The sequence below is a fragment of the Carcharhinus amblyrhynchos genome, chromosome 27 (assembly GCF_965287045.1).
Source record: "Carcharhinus amblyrhynchos chromosome 27, sCarAmb.v2.hapA, whole genome shotgun sequence".
Taxonomy (NCBI): domain Eukaryota; kingdom Metazoa; phylum Chordata; class Chondrichthyes; order Carcharhiniformes; family Carcharhinidae; genus Carcharhinus; species Carcharhinus amblyrhynchos.
In genome coordinates this window covers 25276778-25298912 of record NC_137350.1, presented here as the reverse complement: position 1 = coordinate 25298912, position 22135 = coordinate 25276778, and the positions used below count along the sequence as shown (strand labels likewise).

Here is a 22135-nt window from a genome sequence, read left to right as displayed (position 1 = left end):
ATAACAAAGGGGAAAAATAATAATATTTCCCATTCATGGTCAGAGTCGGTGCTTTGGAAACTGCTGGCTTTAAAATCTTGGCACCACAAAAGATGCTAGAGTAAAGAATCCTCGTGAGCTGTCAGTTGCAGAGGTTTTGTGCAATTAGTTTATTTCATCCCGAATAATTTCAACCGCCAGTAAGTTCGGTGAAAGAAAAACTCCGAGAAGGGGTTTGATTCTCGAAGTGTCGTCTGCCCTGGGTGGGGAGGGGGGCTGGTACACACGGAGGGGATAGCACAAAGCCCGCCGGCCGAAGTACAGAACCACACTCCAACTCAAAAAGATATTTGCAAATACTTAAGGTATTGGCAACAAGCAGAGAGGTGACAAAAGATAGGGAGACATAAAGCAAAAAAAAGTCCACAAATTGTTACATTTAATTCCACCAAGAGTTGAAAAATATTCACGAACACAAAAGTTTATTTTCGAAAACAAACTCACCTTCTGCGAGCCAAGTTTCTTGCAGTTGACTTAAATCCTGGAAGAGATCTGGAAAAATTAAGAAAAGATTAAGAAATATTAGAGGACTGTGGTTCAAAAAGTGCAATTTCTCTGTTAATGAGTGGGAGCCACTTTTTTTAGTTTTGCTGTTCAGATTCGCAAGCTGTCTGGTTAGCGCGTTACCTTCTGAATCTTGAGTCAATTCTTTGGTAATGTATCGCCTCTTCCTAATGACCGCTGCCCGCTCCAAGCTGCCAACGTCCTGCACCTTCTGCAGTTTCAAGATAAGCAGGGAAGAACATTTTTTTTTATTAGCCGCTGCTCACATTTATTGGAATGGGTTCAAATAGTTAACTCTCCCTCTCCCCCCCCCACATCGTTATTTATCTACGTACTCATTTTAAAGTTTATTTATTAGTGTCACAAGTAGGCTTACATTAACACTGCAATTAAGTTACTGTGTGAAAAAAAAGTTACTCAGTAAACATCTTGAGTTGGTGCCATGGATTTATTAATGACTTTTGTTTTACCAATTTAACCTTCCCCTGAATACACCACGCATACAGACCTTCCCCCACAACGCCAAAACATATCTGTTCTTTTTAAAAAATATTCAAGTTTTGTTTCTTCCCTTCCCGCTCCCATTGTTTTGGAAAGCTCCGTAGTAGCTCAACTAACTTTCTCGGACTGTACTCACGTTTGGAAATGTGTAAGGCACTTGCTGGTCCAAATAGCCGTCCATCCTGCGATCCATTGTTAACCGTTTCTGAGCATTTAGACTGGATTTGACAACAACAAGCTTCGATCAGCCTGCAGAAATTTGGCTTGGTGGTGGTGGCGGCGGAGGGGAGGGGGGGCGGGGGGGCGAGAGCAGAGATCATGAATGAACGAGCGAAGCATGCATAAATAATAAGCTTCATTCACAAAAAAAATCTCAGGGAGAGAGAGAGAGAGAGAGACAGCCTGCAGGCAAATGACTGCTGGTCTCCCAAAGAAACACACACACACACACACACACACCAGTCTCTTAAAGCGAGGATGTTACCCATTACCAGACTTAGAATATTTTTCTCTCCCGCGTAAGAATCGATAGTTACAGCGAGGCAGCATTCGGCTCTCCTTTTTACATTAGGCAGTTTGAGCAACTGGTATAAATAAATTTTTTCCCCCGTGTGGAAGAGTCTAGGGGACACAGGTTTAAGGTGCGAGGGGCAAGGTTTAAAGGAGATGTGCAAGGCAAGTTTTTAGTACACAGAGAGTGGTGGGTGCCAGGAGAGGTGGTGGAAGCAGATAGAGTAGTGACTTTTAACCAATACATGAGTAGGATGGGAATAGAGAGATATGGTCCCCGGAAGGGTAGGGAGTTTTAATAAAGTAGGGAAACATTGTTGGTGCAGGTTTGGAGGGCGAAGGACCTGTTCCTGTGCTGTAATTTTTTTTGTTCATTCAGATCAAATGCCCGCCTCTACAGAAGTAAGGTGTTTTCTAGCTTTAAAAAAACAAACATTACTTTTGAAGTGAAGTCACTATCCTAACATAGAAATGAAAAACAGGGGTAGGCTATTCGGCCCTTCGAACCTGCTGCACCATTTATTACAGTTTGATTTATTATTGTCACATGTAAGTAGTCTCAAAATACCAAGTTAAAGTCCAACAGATTTATTTGGTAGCAACAGTTTCATCAGGTGAGTGCAGGATTTGTTTCACAAACAGAGCATATATAGGCACACACTCAATTTCACAATAGTAGAATGCCATTCTTAACAGGTAATCATGTATTAGCATACAGTGATAAGTATTGCTTCTTGCATGCTATACGAATGGTATGTTTTGTCTGTAGAGAAGGAAAGGAGAGAGTGCAGAATGTGGTGTTACAGTCATAGCTAAGGTGTAGAGAAAGATCAACTTAATGCAAGGTAGTACCATTGTAAAGTTTGACAGCAGCAGGGAAGAAGCTGTTTGAGTCGGTTGGTACGTGACCTCAGACTTTTGTATCTTTTCTCTGACGGAGGAAGGTGGAAGAGAGGCTGTCCGGGGTGTGTGGGGTCCTTAATAATGCTGGCTGCTTTTCTGAGACAGCGGGAAGTGTAGACAGAGTCAATAGATGGGAGGCTAATCATCCAATTCAATATCCTGATCCTGCCTTACCTCCACTTCCCTCAATTCCTTTAGCCCCAAGAGCTTGATCTAATTTCTTCTTGAGGTCACACAAATTTCGGCCTCGACTATTTCCTGTAGTAGTGAATTCTACACATTCACCACCCTCTGGGTGAAGAAATTTCTCCTCATCTCAGTCTCAACTTCAAACTACGACTCCAGACGGGATTTTCTGACTGTGCTCATCAGACTGGAAAATCCCACCCAAAGTCAACGGATCTTTGCACAGTCCTGTCCCACTGGCTCCAATTCCCCTACTTCGGGACTCCTTCACCATCAGGAACATTCTTTCTGAATCCAGCCAATGTTACCCTGTTAGAATTTCTATGAGAACCCCTCGCACGAATGTAAACTCCCAATACAGGAACGGTGGCAGCCAATTTACACACAGCAAACTCCCCCTAGCCTGAATATAATATTGATGACGGGATAAATATTGGACAGGACACTGGGGATAATTCCAATGCCCTTCTTCGAAATAGTGAGTTGGAATCTTTCAGAAGTGGATGTCCAAGGTTGGAGGCTGATTTAGCTTCTCATTGGCAAATGGCACTGCTGACAGTGCAGCATTCTCTCAGCACTGCAGCGGTGTTTCAGCCTAGAGTTTTGTGCTCAGGTTCTAAGGTTTGGAGATTTTAGTCATTGCACAATGCGAAAAGCTGTAACTTTTACGAAACAATTTGAGAGAACATTCAAATGGAACCTCTGCTCAGAATGTCAATGCATTGCTATATCCAAGGATTGCATTACAATAAAATCACTGGAACATTCTGTGGCAGCGGTAATTAAAGTTTAAGTCTATTTATTAATGCCATAAGCAGGCTTACATTAACACTGCAATGAAGTTACTGTGAAAATCCCCAAGCCCCCACATTTCGGCACCTGTTCAGGTACACTGAGGGAGAATTTAGCATGGCCAATTCACCTAACCAGCACATCTTTCAGACTGTGGGAGGAAACCGGAGCACCCAGAAGATATGCATACATGGGGAAGTATGTGCAGACTCTGCACAGACAGTGATCCAAGCCAGGCATTGAACCCAGGTCCCTGGCACTGTGAGACAGCAGTGTGAACCACTGTGCCACCCAGCAGCTCTCACTGCAGTGTCTGAATATCATGGGTTCAAGCCTCAGTCCAGGACATGATCAGCACATAGTCTACGCTGAGGCTCCAGAGAGTAACTAGACATGAGGGAGTGCTACATTCTCGAGGTACCATCTTTTCATCAAGACATTAGGAAGTCCACCCAAAGTGCACCAGTTATCTTTTAAGTAACACCTTTAAAAACTGGTCATTTATCCCACTGCTGTTTGTCGGGCTTTGCTGTGTGCAAATGGACAGTCACACGTCCCTACAAACAACTAACTTCAAAAACAGTGAAACATTCACAGTCACTTCATTGCAGTGTTAATGCAAGCCTACTTGTGACACTAATAAATAAACTTAAAAATGTTCAAGAAATGCTGGGGATGTGGAAGGTGCTATATAAATGCATGTTAATTGTTTTTGGTTCGTACACATGCAACTGAGTTATAGCCTAATGCATGAAGATGCTACACTTGAAATATTAACTTGACTACTCACTATACAGACGCTGATTGACCTGCAAAGTGTTGGCAGCATTTCAGAGCCTGCAGTCTGACAACTGTTACTGAATCTATTTTACCCACAATTGCATTTGAGGAATTAGCAAAGCGCCTGTGACTTATTTCAAAGTAAGGAAGTGCCCTACTGAGAAAATTAATTCTGCATTTGAAAACAATTTCTCCAAAAGCCAGATAAAGTTTAAATTCAATTACAGTTCTGTGAATGGTGGGTGGAAACACAGAACTCATCAGTACAGAATATTCTGAGGGATTAACTTGTGGAAATGGAACAATAGCAACAAACTTGGACTCCAAGAATGAAGTGGAATAAATAGGTGACAGGGATGGCTGCTGCACATCTTGATTCGCCTGTACGGATAAGATTTCATGAAAGGCCTTTTTTAAACAATAGACCAGTTTATGCCAAATGTATGGATTAAGTATCGCCAGTTTACTTCTGAGGGTTATTTCTGAAACAGGCACTGGCCATTCTCCGTGACTTAGTTGCACAACACTTCACATCTGACACAGTGCACAAATATTGCCAGTGGCTGCCGCCTTTGAAACTGTCTTTTCTTGCAACAAAACTTTTTATCAGCTCCAATTATGCAATCTTTGGTGTCATGTCCATTTCCTGAATGGAAACACGAACTTCAGTCACAATTCTCCATCCCCTAGCAGAAAGCTTCCATAAACAGAACAATGTTTCATGGCCTGTGCAATAGTTTTGTCAATGATTACACTCCCACAGTGTTAGGTTGAAAGAGTCAGTGTATGATATTGACCAGAGAGGCACAACAAAAATAACTGCTTTGCTAAAAAATAAAATTAGTGACCCTGCCTTTTGAGTACTTTATTGTTTAATACACCACAGACTAAGTTCTGTTGTGTGTCTCATATTCACTAGTGGCAGTAATGATGTCTTAACAGAGAATGAGGAAGTGACAAGAAAAATCCATAATGACAACATATGTATATAGAAAGACAGGATTCACATTTATGCAGCTCCACTCATAAGCTGAGAATGTTCCAAAGCAATGAAGCAAGTTTGACCTGTAGTCACTGTTGTGATGTAGGAAACCTGGTAGCCAATTTGAACATAGCAAGATACCGCAGACAGTAATGAGATAATGACCAGATTACCTGTTTTTGTGATATTGATTGAGGGACAAAGAGTAGTCAGTGCAACTGGGAGATCTTCCTTGTAATGATGCCATGGCAGCTTTAATATCAACATGAGGGGGAAGATGAGGCCTCCTTTCAATGCCTCCTCCGAAGGTTTAGAACCTCCAACAATGCTACACTCCCTCAGTACTGCACTGGTGTCAACCTGGATTGAGTGCTCCAAGTCTCTGCAGTCTGACCTGAACCTCTGAATCAGGGGTGAATGCTACCAACTGTGACATGGCCGATAGATGGCTAAATATATTACTGTATATTGAACCAAAAAGATTAGCCATTAACTATAACTTTAACAAGCACAAACTAAACTGACTGAAGAGAGCAGATTTGGAAATGAACTGGATTTAGCTTCACTGAGGATATGCAAATTATTTCATGCTTGGTTGTGGAAGACTATATTTATACCACAAAATCAAAACAATAACTTGCAGTTTCATAGAACATTTTAAAACAGCTAACATCCCAATAGACTTCACCGAACCAAAACCAGGCGCTGAACAACAATAGCAAAATCATGAGGAAAGTTGGCAGATGGTGAATTTGAATTCAATAAGAAAAATCTGGAATTAAGAATCTACTCATGACCATGAAACCATCGTCGATTATTAGAAAAACCTATCTGGTTCACTAATATCCTTTAGTGAAGGAAATCTGCCATCCTTTCCCGGTCTGGCCTACATGTGACTCCAGAGCCACAACAACGTGGGTGACTCTCAATTGCCCTCGGGCAACTAGGGATGGACAATAAACGCTGGCCAGCCAGCGACATCCATGTTCCACGAATGAATTTAAACAAATGCAAGACAAAAGCGATGAGATTTGAAAAGTTTGGAAAACCAGATTGCTTGGGGTGCAGCGACTGAAGGAGACTTTCTGATCGTAGAGCCAAGATTGGTTGGCAGGTTCTGATTATGAAAGTGAAGCAGTGCCAGTTAGAAGAGCAAAGGCAGACAGGGATGGATGAAAATACAGAGATAGGTGGCAGCCACTTAGAATTCAGTGCTTTGGAAGCTGAGGTTTCAGATGAGTTCAGAGTTGGTGAAATGTAGGGGATCAGCAAGGAGAAATGCTGAAGAACCATAGAATCCCTACAGTACAGCCATTCAGCCCGTCAAGTCTGCAGCAACCACAAACCCACTCTATCCTCTTAATCCCTATTTACCCTTGCTGGTCTTCCTGACACTAAGGGGTAATTTAGCATGGCCTATCAACCTAACCTGCATATCTTTGGACTGTGGGAGGAAACCAGAGCGCCCGGAGGAAATCCAACACAGACACGGGGAGAACTCCACACAGGGAGTGACCCAAGGCAAGAATCGAACCAGGGTCCCTGGCACTGTGAGGCAGCATGCTAACTACTGTGCCACATTGCCACCCTGTAACTCTCCGTAAGAAAGCAAGCTTAGAAGTGGAAACCATCTGGGTGGCGTGGGCGGAGAAGGCAATATTACAGAATGTAAAGAAAATGCATTATGGGCTTTAATTCTGTGAACATAACAACTAGGAGCAGGAATCAACCAGCTGGCCCTTCCAGCCTACTCTGCCATTCAATAAGATCATGTATGATACCAAAAGAGAAAATGCTGGAAAATCTGAGCAGATCTGGCAGCATCTGGAGGGAGAGAAAACAGCTCATCTTTTGAGTCCAGATGACTCTTAGTCAAAGCTGAGGGTGATCTGGACTTGAAACATCAGTTCTTTTCTCTCCTTACAGATGCTGCCAAACCTGCTAAAACTTTCCAACATTTTCTCTTCTGGTTTCAGATTCCAGCATCTGCAGTAATTTGCTTTTGATCATGGCTGATCTTTTGTAAAATAAAAAAAAGTGAAATGTGCTATTATCATGATGAAATAATTTTAATTTCTGTATCTCAACAATATCTCAACAGTATTCCTTGCAAGTTCCCTTAGAGGAATTGAATGGATTACAGTCTCCAGGTGGTCTTGCATTGATGGAGTGCTTTGAATGACACTTCTTATTAGAAGTGAATCTGACCATTGAGGAGAGCTGAACATGGAGGATATTAGAGTTTTTGTTTAAGTGCCTTTCAGTTTGCACTATTTATGTGTATCATTAAGCAAAATATTGTTTAGCCAGAGAATTGTGCAACCCCATTATAGATTGTCAGATTGTTGACTTGCCACATTCCTACTTGCTCTTTGACTCAGTACTGTAACACAGAACTGCGTAGTGGGGGCGAGAGAGAGAGAGAGACTGTAGGAAATGCCACTGTTGCTGCAACTGAATAATTCACATTGTGAAGGCATTAGAGGAAATGAATTGAAAAACAGCTCGCAGACCATAAATAGAAGCCATGTGATGTCTAGAGTGTGAGGCGCCCATTTATATTTCATTCAGAGAACTTTGGAGCAACGTAAATTAAAAAATAAACAAAGTCAGTGAATAAGCACTATCTATGGTCTGGAACTTACTGTTGAGATTATTTAGTGAATATTTAATAGATTTGTCCAATTTTTCTTTATGATAAAAGAAGATAATCCCATCATGAAATCAGAGGAACATCATACAGATGCATTTAGCAGCCGAACATTAATATCACAAACAGCCATTTCTAGGATTATATTTGAAAGATCTCTTTTGTCATTTTGGGAATGAGCTTGAATATTCCAAAATCCTTAATGCTGGGTGGGAGAGAGATTGGATAGGCTTGGGTTGATTTTGTTGGAGCACAAAAGATTGAGGGGGCGAGTGGATAAGGAGCAGCTGTTCCCCTTTGTTGAAGGGTCAGTCTGGCAAGAAGTCTCACAATACCAGGTTAAAGTCCAACAGGTTTATTTGGTAGTACAAGTCACTAGCTTTCAGAGCGCTGCTCCTTCATCAGGTAAGTGGGAGTTCTGTTCACAAATAAGGCATTTAAAGACACAAACTCAATTTACAAAATAATGGTTGGAATGTGAGTCTTTACAGGTAATCAAGTCTTAAGGGTACAGACAATGTGAGTGGAGATAGCATTAAGCACAGGTTAAAGGGATGCGTATTGTCTCCAGACAGGACAGTAAGTGAGATGTTGCAAGCCCAGGCAAGTCATGGGGGTTACAGATAGTGTGACATGAACCCAAGATCCTGGTTGAGGCTGTCCTCACGTGTGCAGAACTTGGCTATCAGTCTCTGCTCAGCGACTCTGAGTTGTCGTGTGTCGTGGAGGTCGCCTTGGAGAACGCTTACCCAAAGATCTGAGGCCAAATACCCGTGACCAAACTCTCACTCACCTGATGAAGGGCAGCACTCTGAAAGCTTGTGGCTTATGCTACCAAATAAACTTGTTGGACTTTAACCTGGTGATGTGAGACTTCTTACTGTGCTTACCCCAGTCCAACACTGGCATCTCCACATGAAGGGTCAATCACCAGGGGACATAGGTTCGAAGTGAGGGCAGGAGGTTTATGGGGGTGGTATTTGAGGTAAAACATTACCCAGAGGGTGGTGATGGTCTGGAATGCACTGCCTATGAGGGTGTGTTGCCTCATATCCTTTAAAAAGTATCTGGACGAGCACTTGGCATGTCACAACATTCAGGGCTATGGGCCAAGTGCTGGCAGATGGGATTAGGTGGGAGTGCAGGTGTTTATAATGTGTTGGTGTGGACTCGATGGGCTGAATGGCCTCTGCTGCACTGTATGATTCTATGATTCTACAAGTTCACACTCTAATTTGACGATCCAAATAATCAGCCAGAAAGTACAGTGCTTGCTGTCAACCATCCAGGCATGATGGAGTCATTTTCAACTTGCCAGTTGAGCATAGCCCCAGCATTATAGAGCCGGCACCAATAATAAACACTGCCAGAGAATCACATGGTTGCTACAACAAGTCCCTGGCCCACAGGACTGGTTTTATGCTCTGGTGGTAAATTGAAAATTACCTCTGATATTTTCTCTGTGAAAAGCTAAACAAGCTGTGATGGCTGGAAGTTATTTTAATGGGAGAGTTCAATCAACCAAACATATATTGAAATGCCCAAGTGGTTCAGAGTCAGAGATGGTAAACGGAATGCATAATTGAATTGTGAGTGAGTGCATCAGGGAAGCCACATGAGGCAGTGCATATCCCGAGTTGGTAATGCTACAATTTGGATTATATACAGGGAAAGAAGTCATGACACCTGTGACACACAGTCATCAAATTCAAAATAAACAAGGAATCAAATGTCAAGTGGGCTTTTTCCACATTGTTATGTTTCCTGGCAGCTAACTGCAATGTAACCCATAAGGCAGAAGAGGAGAGATTTCTTCTCTCAGAGGGCTGTGAGTCTCTTCAAGAGGCAGTGGAAGCAGAATCTTTGAACATATTGAAGGCAGAGCTGGATAGATTCTTGATAAGAGGTGAAAGATTATCGAGGGTAGGCAGGAATGTAAGGTTACAGTCAGCCTTGATCTTGTTGAATGGTGGAGCAGGCTCGAAGGACTGAATGGCCAATTCCCACTTATAATTCATATGTTCATATAAGGAGTAAATTCTATCAGAGGGAAACTGATAGATATTACAACTGCCGCTTAAATTTTATGCAGCATATTTAATCAAACATCCTAAGGAACCTCACATATATATTGTAAAACTAAATTAGGCACTGAGTTACATAAGGAGACAATGGCACAGTGGTTAGCACTGCTGCCTCACATCACCAGGGACCCAGATTTGATTTCCGGCTTGGGTCACTGTCTGTGTAGAGTCGGCATGTGCTATCTGTGTCTGCGTGGGTTTCCTCCAGGTGCTCCAGTTTCCTCCCACATCCTGAAAGACGTGCTTGTTAGGCACACTGGCCATGCTAAATTCTCCCTCAGTGTACCTGAATAAGTGCCAGAATGTGGCTTTCCCTATAGGATTTTCACAGTAATTTCACTGCAGTGTTAATGTAAGCCTACTTGTGACATTAATGAATAAATTTAAACTTAAGGAGGTATCAGGTTCAGATAACCAAAAGCTCAAAGATGTAGGATTAAAGAGTTTTTAAGGAGGTAAATGAGATAGGGGACCAGAGGTGAAAACAGGGAATTCCAGAGTTTAGGGACGAGGCAACCAGCAATTACAACTGGGGATCCTCAAGAGACTGACATTAGATGAGTGAAGATATCCGAGATAGTTGTGGGGCTGGAGGAGATCACAGAGATGATAGGGAAGGATGCAAGAAACAAAACCTCCAGCTCCTACAATGTTTCAGCCAAACACAGCATAACATTTGTTCTGCCTTGGGGCAATATGGCCCCTTCCAATCAGTTAGTTTTTATTTAGTGGGCACAAGATTTGCAACTCAGGGGAGTTTCACTCAGGAGAATGGGTTTCTGTGACATATGTTAATTTGCATTGTGCACACCACAAACAAACTGAGAACGACGCAGTGATACCTTGATTGTCTGTGGCTCAGTTATCTATTCTTTCAACAATCTGCATGATAAAACCTTCTGTGAGATTATCTCATCAAGCATCCCATTAACACCTCCTGTCTGGTAGCAATCAACTTCAACCCAAGAAAGATTAAGTTCAGTTGCTGCAATTTGTATTGTACTTATCTATGTTTTACCGTTTGTGTATCTCAAGACACTTAATTATTTATCAGCTTCCATTAATGGAAGGAGGGGCCTCATTTATTACGGTCGATACATTTAGATAGCAACGCTAACATAACAAAGTGTCCCAGGCTGCTGCTCAAATCCCTGGAGCTTCCACAGTAATGGGAATCCTATAACTTAGTAATCAGTTTTTATTATTTAATGGCTTCCCTTGCTGATGGTTTCTTCAATGCTGTTATGCTAGCATTTAAATAAAAGTTCTCAAGTGATTTATTTAAAAAAGGGCACACACAAGATCTCCAGATTTGTTTTGGATGAAGAAGGCCCTTTAGCCATTTGGTATAGTTTTCAGAACACCACCCATACCTTTGATCTATTATCCAACGATTCCTTATATTAATGCAGTAAGAAGTCTCAACACCAGATTAACTTCTTACTGTGCTTACTTAACTTCTTACTATGCTTACCCCTGTCCAACGCCAGCATCTCCCCATTATATTAATGCAGCAGTGTCCCATTCTATGATTCTTGATTTTCTTTTTTTGGGTGGAGGTGATGGGGTGCTAGGGAGATTTTAAAATCTTTTTCCGCCCTTTTCCTTTCTTATTTTCTTTTTATTCTTCTCCAAAGATGTGCAGATTAGGTGGATTAGCCATGCTCATCACCCCTTAGGGAGATTCGCAGGTTAAATATGCGGGGTTTTGACAATAAAGCCTGCATGGGATTGTTATCGGTGTAGGCTTGATGGGCCAAATGGTCTCCTTCTGCACTGTAGGGATTCTATGATTCTTCTTTGTCTTATTCTGTTATCCTTTTCCAGTTATTTCTCTTTCACTTCCAAATGTAAGTGTGTTAAATCATTGCTGTACTGTAGCTATTTATTGCTGTTAAAACTTAAAAGAAATGTAAAAGAAAATAGTCCAGTGTTAGTTCTTAAGTCACTCTTCTGGAATTTAATGTTAGCAGCTTTGATGCAAAGAACAGTTCTTAATTGCATTAATGTTTCCCTTTATTATCTTGAACTCCTGACTGCCTGTCATAACAGATCTGAACATATTATTTCAAGTCTACGTAAGGTATTTATTTAGTGCCGTAGGATTCTATTTAATAAGTCTCTTTTAACAGAGACTTTAAAGTGCATTTTATATGGCAGTATGTTATTTCCAGTAACAGAATAAAGCCTAGTATACCTTATAATTCTTTGTAGTTGTTAGTTTTGGGGTGAATACATTGCAAAGAGTATTTGTGGGTCAATGTTCACCTTTGACACCATGACCCAGAACAGAAAAAATAGAAACTAGCCCCAACTCTCTCATCAGGCATTTATCAAAAGTATATTACCTCGAAAGAGGTTCCTAAACCATAATCTCATTAATGAGTTCACATGACAATAGTTAGGCAGTGAGCTTCACTCTGTGGTGTCAGTCAAAACCCTCAGCAAGACTGCTAACAGTAATTACTCTTCCAGGTATCCATTATTCTGTATGTTATGGAAAGCTAAAGCAATCTCCTGAGATCCCCAGAGAGTTGCAATTTGGATACTTTCCGGGCACGGTGTATGAGACAGAACTCAGCCAGAATATGCCGCAAGACAAAATGGATCCAATTTTGGTCTGGAAATGAGTGAGATTTGAGTTAAGTTTCATCTCATGGTCTCTTTATTTTGTCTGTTTACGTCTTGTGTTAAAGCTAATGATGTTATATTGAATTCAAATCAAACAAAGCATGTGCCTGGTCAGTGAGTGCAGTTCTTCCTTTTCCAGTGAATTATGATATAAAGATCCTCCTCCCCAAATTTAAACCCAAGACTCAAGTGGTTAGCATGTGGGTGAGGGGAGAGGAAGTGGGGTAACTGAACTTCACAGATTTGGAAGACCCCAGCTCAATCTCTGATCTGGATTGATAGATCTCAGCACAACAGCAGTCAATAGATTTAAACTACTTTATCTCCACTGGATTTGGGAAATAATTCCACCAGAGTTGTAACTCCTAGCCATCATCCATTTATACCTGCTAGAACAGCTGGTGTGTGGATACTGAGAGACAACGGGCTCAGGAAGGCTATACAAGTCCTTGTGGCACAATTGGTCAGTGCCTCTGATTGTTAACCAAAAGATTTGTGGTTCAAGACCACCCAGAGGCAGAGTTTCTCTGCCTTTCAGGCTGCAGCGTGGCACAATGGCTAGCACTGCACTCTCACTGTGTCAGAGACCCAGGTTCGATTTCTAGCTTGGTCACTATCTGGGCGGAGTCTGAATGTTCTCCCTGTTTCTACGTGGGTTTCCTCCGGGTGTTCTGGTTTCCCCTCAGTCCAAAATACTTAAAGAGTACCGAGAGGCCTAGATAGAGTGGATGTGGAGAGATGTTTCTGCTCGTGGGAGAGACTAGAGCTCCAGGAACCTCCGAGTGAAGACACCCCTTTAAAACTGAGATGAGGATGAATTTCTTCAGCTGAGGGTGGTGAACCTGTGGAACTCATTACCACAGAGGGCTGTCGAGGAAAGGTCATTGAGACAGAGATAGCTAGGTTCTTGATCAATAAAGGGGATCAAGGATTATGGGGAGAAGGTAGGAAAATGGGGATGAGAATCAAATGAGCCATGGTTGAATGGTGAAGCAGACTTGATGGGCTGAATGGCCTAATTCTGCTCCTCTACCTTATGAGGTAAAAGACATGCTGGTTAGATGCATTAGCCATGCTAAATTCTCCCTCAGGTGACAGAGTACGGCGACTAAGGGATTTTCACAGTAATTTCACTGCAGTGTTAACGTAAGCCTACTTGTGACCGTAATAAATAAACTTTAACTTTTGATTCACATGAATGAGAAGCTTTTTAACATTGATTCGATTCACACTTGGGTGAGGTATGGGAAAACAACCATGCAGTTGTACCCCTGCAAGAAGTCAACGTCTTCAGGAGAAAAGAGAAGATTGATGGATAGGGTCCAGGGGCAGGGTATAAAATTCTCATAATGTCTATTATCAGGCTGTAGAAATTTTCTGCAAAATGAGTTATTTCTAAACTTAGCTTTAAGTAATGTTACAAACCATTGGGGACAAATTGCAATATTTTTGTTGCCTGCTGTCAGTTAAGTGGAAGATTATTTGCTGGGAATAAAGCAGTAAGACAATGCAAAAAAAACAGATAATTGCACTCTTTTTAAAGGATCTACAGAACCTCTAGTGTAATTTTTTTGGAATTTCATAGACATTTAAAGAGTGAAATAGTTCATTGCCCTCTAGTCCAGAGGGTATCCTTCAAAACACATTGTTTATTTCAACTTTGATGAATCATTTTACCAGTCAAACTCTACATGCACAAAGTATTTCTACACATCTGTAAATTTATATGGTCGCCTGGTGAAATGACCACAATTGTGAGGGCTGCACCACAGCATTTGAAGAACTAGTCTGAAAATGTTCTAACTGCTATCAAATATTTTCATCAGCTCTTCACTGTCCATTGCAGTATAAAATCTGTGACAATATCAGTTTAAATACATGAACAGGACAGGATTAGTGGGTTTTAGTTCAGTTGGGCAGCATGGTCCGTGCAGGCTTGGAGGGCCTGTAACTTTCTTTGTTCTAATATCGGATTTGGCAATAAATAAAGATATAAATGAACCAACCAGCAGATACGGCTTTAGTGCATAATATCAGATTTGTGTTGCATTATAAAAATGGAAGTTATTGTTGTCATAGCCTAGGCAAAAGTCGTGTATGGATAGATGAAATGAATACTACAGAAGTAGTTCTTAAAGGATCTGCACATCATTGCATTCAAAGGAAATACATGACACTTCCAAAGCAATAAAACACAAAATCTGCTCTTTCCAACATAAAATACAACAGCATCTTTATTATAGCTAAAGCATATCCAATTTGTGAGCCTGTTGAAGCAAAAACCTCTCTTTTTGCAAAAGAATGCTAATGTGGCTTTCAGTGTTTAATCCTTTTAGTGTCTCAAGTTTGCAAATGTTAGATCTGAATACTGTAAAGCATATTCAGAAGCTAGGTTCTGAAATGTATCTCTTAATCTCCTCCCACATCAGAAACACTATCTTTTGATCCTTAATTTACATTCTGTGCTGATGTGGCACACTTATGAGATTGAAGACTAATTAAAGTGGGTAGTTAAAATGTTCAATACCATTTCATGTTCAATTCCACTTTGAAACATAACATGTCCTTCATAGGAAGAAACTGAAAATAACTTTGCTGCCAACACAGTGTTGTTCAATCCTGACTTGATGTTATTAGTATGCAGGCAGTAGGACTCTAGTGTGTTACGTTGCTGTGTTAAAATTGTTAAAGTTTATTTATTAGTGTTACACGTTGGCTTGCATTAACACTATAATGAAGTTACTGTGAAAATCCCCTAGTCGCCACACTCCGGCGCCTGTTCAGGTACACTGAGGGAGAATTTAGCAACTCCTGCATTCATCAGACAGTTATTTGAATTGATTTATTATTGTCACATGTATTAACATACAGTGACAAGTATCTATTCTTGCATGCTATACAGACAAAGCATACCATTCATAGAGAAGGAAATGAGAGAGTGCAGAATGTAGTGTTATAGTCATAAATGAGTTAGAATGAAGTTTTAGAAGTATAGAACGTGAGTACAAGATAGAATTAGAAGCTTTGCTGGGCACAGCTTGCAAGAAGTTGCCTCGCTCCAGCACCAGCTTGGAATCTTTTATGTAACCATCCCTTCTTCAAAAAAATAGCTAGAACCATTGTTTTACAATGATTTATTGTATATAGGGTACTGGGATTTTTTTTTTAAACACTGTTATACATACAGTGTTGCGATCATGAACCACAAATCCGTTCAGCTTTCTGCGAATACAAGTCAATGATCTTGCAGGGGAAGAAAGTCTATCAGTGCAAGGCAGGGAATTACAGAATACCTTCCCAGGCAGCAGGCAGCGCACCGACTGGATTGCCAGGCTGGGTTGCTGCTCGTTTTTGGTTAGTTAACTTTAGTAAATAATGATAATCACTGGGGCAGTGGTGTACATCATAACACACTTCTCTAACATCCCTTCCTTCGTAAGGTTGAACACAATTTAATGACTGATGATGAAAAGTGAGAATTTAATAAAATACGTTTCTTTAAATTTTCTTAATCAAAAAAAAGTTTATTTGGATAACTTAATTCAAAATAAAACAATTGCAAGTAGTTAAAGTTTAATTTATTAGTCACAAGTAGGTTAACAAACACTGCAATGAAGTTACTGTGAAAATGCCCTAGTCGCCACACTCCAGCGTCTGTTCAGGTGCACTGAGGGAGAATTTTGCATGGCCAATCCACCTAACCTGCACGTTTTTGGACTGTGGGAGTCAACCGGAGCGCACAGAGGAAACCCACGCAGACACTGGGAGAATGTGCGAACTCCACACAGACAGTGATTCAAGCTGCGAATCGAATGAACCCAGATCCCTGGAGCAGCAGCAGTGCTAACCACTGTGCCACCCAACAATACCTAGTGGTTGTTTTTTTTCTGAACAAGCTTTTCAAATTGGCCCTCCTGAAAGGTATTTGTGGTATTGTACTTATGCTGGGTTTTTGTTGTCACATTGCCCCATGTACTTTTGCAGCAGTGGAACACTTGTATATTAGTATGTAATATGAATAAAAATTTTTAAAGTGGAAGAAACTGAATTTTAAAGATGTGCCACCTATAAAATAAATAAATAGCACTTTTTCACTAGAAAAAAATAAGTTGGCAGCTACTTAATGGAGCTCAATGAATAGCAAGAATGCTTCATATTATGCAAAGCTCGTGAATTTTTCACGAATGCGTACTTAGATCTTTTACACCTATGGAAAAAATCTCTCAATCACAGATTTATTCTTTATGTATTCAGCATGTGTTTGCCATTTTCCTCCTTTTTACACAATCACTACAATCTCACGTCTATGTGATATTCTAGAAGCTTCTACAACACAGATACAGTTTTCTACTGGCTTTACCAAAATGTCTGGAACACAACTTTAACTAATAAAGCTAAGAAAAGTCAAATAAGGACATGACTTCACATCAGTCAGAGCCCAGCACAGTGCCCCGGAACCTTTCTCTGATTTAAAGGGATCAGTGAACGAATGGGAGGAGCTGGGGATAAGTCTCTCCTTGAACACCACAGTAAAGTGATGAATATTAAACTTTAATTAACGTGGCTGAATAATCGGTAAGTAAAAGGGCACTGTGTTACATGAGAAATATACATAAACTGCTAAAAGCATGTTCTAATGTGGTTCTAAAGGCTGGAAAGGAGAAATATTGAGCTGTTTTCAGTCAATAATCTTCCACACATATAATTTGAAAGGAATTTAGGAATTAATTATGTTGATAACATTTTATATTTTACATTTACAACTATATTGAGTTCAATGAAAGCCAAACAAATTTAAATTTGCCTCTGATGAAGGGTCATCCAGACTTGAAATGTTGGCTCTATTCTCTCCCCACAGATACTGTCAGAGATTTTCCAGCATTTTCTATGTTTGTGTTTCAGATTCCAGCACCTGGACTATGTCAGAATCATAGAATCCCTACTGTGCAGGAGGCCATTTGGCCCATCCAGTCTGCACGACCACAATTCCACCCAGACTCTATTTCTGCACTTTTACACATTTACCCTGCCAATCCCCTGACACTAGGGTCAAATTAACATGGCCAAACAACCTAACCTGCACATCTTTGGATCTTTTTGCCTTAATCAGATTTACGTTTACGAGAAATGACCTTTTTTTTAAATTCAGTAAAGGTTATCAAAGAATCCCTACAGTGCAGAAGGATGCCATTCGGTCCATCAAACCTGCACTGACAACAATCCTACCCAGGCCCTATTTTCATAACCCCAAGTGCTTACTCTGTCAACCTCCCTGACACTAAGATGCATTTGATCATGAACAATCAACATAACCAGCATGTTTTTGGACTGTGGGAGGAAACCAGAGCACCCAGAAGAAGCCCACACAGATACAGGGAGAATGTGCAAACTCTACACAGAGTTACCCAAGGCCAGAATTGAACCTGGATTCCTGGCACTGTGAGGCAGCAGTGCTAACCACTGTGCCACACCTGTCTAGATTAAAAAGACCCCAAGGCAACAGTGAGTAAAAGATCTCAGCCAATGGAAAGGTTAAATTGGCCTCAGTGCCCATTCACCAGACAAGGGAAAAAGAGTTCTTGCTTTTTATTTAATTTTCCTTTCTATAAGTATAGTCATGTTGATATCAGCTGACAATGAGACCAACCTCAGCTGTAATACTCTGCACTGCCCACTGGCCTTTAAATAGTCATGGTTTTAAAAGTTTATTTATTTGTGTCACAAATTGGCTTATATTAACAGGGCAATTACCGTGAAAATCCTCTAGCTGCTACACTCTGGTGACGGTTCGGACACACCGAGGGAGAATTCAGCACGACCAATGCACCTAACCAGCACAGAATGTGGGAAGAAACCGGAGTACCTGGGGGAAACCCACACAGACATGGGGCACAGACAGTGACCCATGCCGGGAATCAAACCCATGTCCTTGGTGCTGTGAGGCAGCAGTACTAATCAATGTGCCACCCGGTTAGCATTGAAGAATGGTCACTCCTGAAAGATTACAGATTTCTAGCACTTGTCTGACCATCCCTCAACAGATCTGCAGCTTCAGGAAAGGAAATTTAAGAACGAAGGAATATTCCCGCTAACGTATAACAATTTGCAATAACACAAAGCACCCTTCACTTCCCAATCCATTTATAAACAATGTGGTCAATCTTTTTATATCTATACACAGTGATATGGTCAACAATATACCGAGGTTTAGTGACATCAATGCACTTTCCTTTCTTTTCACAAGTACTGTATACAATAGGGTTCTAATGTTTCAGCAAGCTGATAAGGACCGACTCCTCTCGTGAGAGATACGAGTGGGATTTTTGTCAACAGTTAGCATTTTGCAGAAAGTGCAATTCCTGTTTATAAAGAGGGCAATCAGCTGGGATTGCTGGGTGGTCAACATCTCTGAAGAGCAGGGTGGGGATTTATAATGTAGATATCTACCATCAAAACACATATTAAAAAAAACACTGTTCAAGTCATTAAGGAAAATTAGTCAGGTTGCCACTCCTAATGACTGTCCATCACACCCTGCTGAAAGAATGTAGGTGCAGAGTTCAGGTAAGGATGGGCGGGGGAGGAAGGTGTTGTTTTCAAATAATCATAGAATCCTACAATACAGAAGGAGGCCATTTAGCCCATCGAGTCTGCATTGATCCAATCTCACCCAGGCCCTATCCCCATAACCCCATGCATTTACCCTAGTTAGTTCCCTGATACCAAGGAGCAATTTAGCATAGCCAATCAATCTAACCCGCACATCTTTGGACTGTGGGAGGAAACTGGAGCACCCGGTGGAAACCCATGAAGACACAGAGAAAGGTGCAAACTCCACACAGACAGTGACCCAAGCTGGAAATCGAGCCTGGGTCCCTAGTGCTGTGAGGCAGCAGTGCTAATAATATGTAATGAAACTTTTTTAAGAAGCGGGTTGATGGGTTTTTGATAAGAGAGGGGATTAAGGGTTATGGGGAGAGGGCGGGAAAGTGGAACTGAGCCACGACAGATCAGCCATGATCTTATTGAATGGCGGGGCAGGCTCGAAGGGCCAGATGGCCTACTCCTGCTCCTATTTCTTATGTTCTTATGTTCTTATGTTCTAACTTGATTGAGGGTTATCCAGACTTGAAACGTTAGCTCTATTCTCTCTCCATAGATGCTGTCAGACCAGCATTTTCTGTTTTTGTTTCAGATTTCACAGTTTATTTGATTTTATAGAAACCCTGCAGTGCAGAAAAATGCTTATTCAAATAACATGTTGACAGGCTCCGTGGAGAATAACAGGGGAATAGTTACCACTTAAGCGGGACCCCCAAAGGCAGACTGACTCCCGACAAGAGAGTGAGGAAAAAAAATGTAGCAACAAAAGTTGGTGAGCTAAAAAAATTGCAACAACTTCCCACTTTACCCATAGATTTTAAACAGTCTGATCCTAACTGCTAAATGAGATGGCCTAGTCAGTCCAAAATAACCATCATGCAGCAACTGGCACCCAACCACCTTCTACCAAGGGGTGGCACAGTAGTTAGCACTGCTGCTTCACAGCACCACGGACCTGGGTTCAATTCCTGGCCTGGGTCACTATCTGTGTGGAGTTTGCACGTTCACCCTGTGTCTGCATGGGTTTTCTCTGGTTTCCTCCCACATTGTGAATGACGTGCTGGTTAGGTGCATTGATCTGAACAGGCGCTGGACGGTGGCGACAATGGGAATTTCACAGTAACTTCATTGCAGTGTTAATGTAAGCCTTACTTGTGACTAATAAATAAACATATTCAAGGAGGCAAGTCCTTCAAATAGGTAAAGAAACAACAAACACACATCATGCAACCATCGAGAGGGCTGTTTAAGATCCCTTCTGTTCAAATTAGTCTGTTTTACAAGACAGTGCATTTTTCTAACATATGGAGTTACAACTCCATCTTTCTCATTCTAAACAGAAAAACTGAAAACAGTCATGACTAAAACTTGATGTTTTCTTTACAGTTTTGACTGTCCTTCAGCAAAACATTTGAACTTTAATATTACTTCATCTCTTTGTTCTTTCTGTCTTCTTACTGGTTACTATTACATTCAAGTTTGAACTGAAAGAAAGATCCTTCAGAAGTCCCAGTATCTGCACATTGAGATATCCAAAGTGTTGGAGAAAGAGAGAGACGGTGTGACCTGATTGAACAAAAGCTGCTGCCAGGTTTTAGTGACCTAATCCTAAAAAGGGTAACGATTAAAAATTACCTTTAGCTCCCAAAATAGTGAACAAAAAAAACAACAAAAAAACAAGCAAAACCTTTCCTAATTAAACAAGTTTTTTTTCACTGTCTAGGAGCACAATCTTGAAACACTACATTTTTCAAGCAGATCACAGCTGGATAATATAAAATATTATATCTAAATACAATCTACAAGCTGTATTTTCCATTTAAGTTTATTTAATCGCGTCACAAGTAGGCTTACATTAACACTGCAATGAAGTTACAGTGAAAATCCCTTTCACGCCTAAAAGTCTAAAGACACACTCATCAATTTGCACTCAAAGTGTGAATGAGCTTGTGGTGTCTTTTCTTTAGAAGTGCCATACATAACCTCTTCACTTTTAAAAAAAACTGTATTGGGGACCTAACTCTGAATGGCTTTGCAACAACGAAAAGAACTAAAAGTCAATTTACTGAAACAATTCGAATAGCTTCCATTCTTGAAACCAGCGTTTAGGAAAATAATTAAGCTTTGATTAAAATTTACAGCGAGTCGGATGTTTTTCTTTGCAATGGGAAGGGGTGTATTCTGCACACAATGCATTTGCAAATATGAACCTTTGTTTTGAAAGCATTGTTCTTCTCAGTAAGCTGAAAAGGATGTCTTAAATTTAAAAAAATATATACAGAGAAACACGAGAGTTAAAGGTGCAATTTTTTTTCAAATAAGTGAAGTGACCGTGGATTTCAGTCTTAGGTGTCTGTTTCTGGGAGAGTGCAGCTTTAAGCTCGCCCCATGTCATTTAAGCTATGTTTGCCCGGATCAGACTAATAAAGCACAGAGCAGATCATAGCGTGATAAGCACCGAACGTCAGGGAGTGTGTTGGGGGTGGGGGGGGCGGGGGTTGCTGAACAAACTGCTGCCACAAGAAATCAAACTTCATCCCAAAAAATTATGATCTCACCTGATTTATGGAACTGTTTTGGCTGATGCAACATAAATCCCCAAAATCGGAGCGCTGCACATGTGAAGTTTTTTTCCCCCCACTTTGCTCCCCCCCTCCCTCAACCCCACCCCCTTTAATAATCTGTGCAGACCGACTTCAGTGATGGTTGCAAAAGACTTGTTTTTCTTGCTCCAGTCAGTTGTTTACCCAAGGGATTCGGCGATTGGTTCATTTCCTCTTTCACGAGCTCAGATTTCTTTTCTGAATGACCTGACTCAGTCAATGACATGACATTAACAAAGACTCCAGCCTATGAGAGGTGAGAATCGAGGTGTTATATTACCTGGAAATGACAGGCTCCCCTCCCACCACCCCCACCCAGCTCCCAGACCAATCAGAAACCAGGAACTCTGTTCCATTCATAGTTCTG

The 22135-nt window shown here is 41.0% G+C and overlaps 1 protein-coding gene across 4 annotated transcripts in view; it reads right to left on the bottom strand.

Moving 5' to 3' along the window:
- Positions 1–21804, bottom strand: part of etv4 (ETS variant transcription factor 4) — a 120910-nt gene extending 99106 nt beyond the window's left edge. The window contains exons 1-4 of one of the 4 annotated variants that reach the window (XM_080213941.1): positions 21724–21804; positions 1181–1293; positions 667–754; positions 484–531 (exon numbers count right to left, since the gene is read on the bottom strand). In XM_080213941.1, coding sequence (XP_080070067.1) covers positions 484–531; positions 667–754; positions 1181–1237 — 193 coding nt within the window. In that variant the 5' untranslated portion in view covers positions 1238–1293; positions 21724–21804. Of the gene's footprint in view, positions 1–483; positions 532–666; positions 755–1180; positions 1334–21723 lie in introns of those variants that run through there. The other 3 variants (XM_080213939.1, XM_080213942.1, XM_080213938.1) reach the window with 3 other exon arrangements.
- Between the last annotated feature and the right edge of the window lie 331 nt (positions 21805–22135).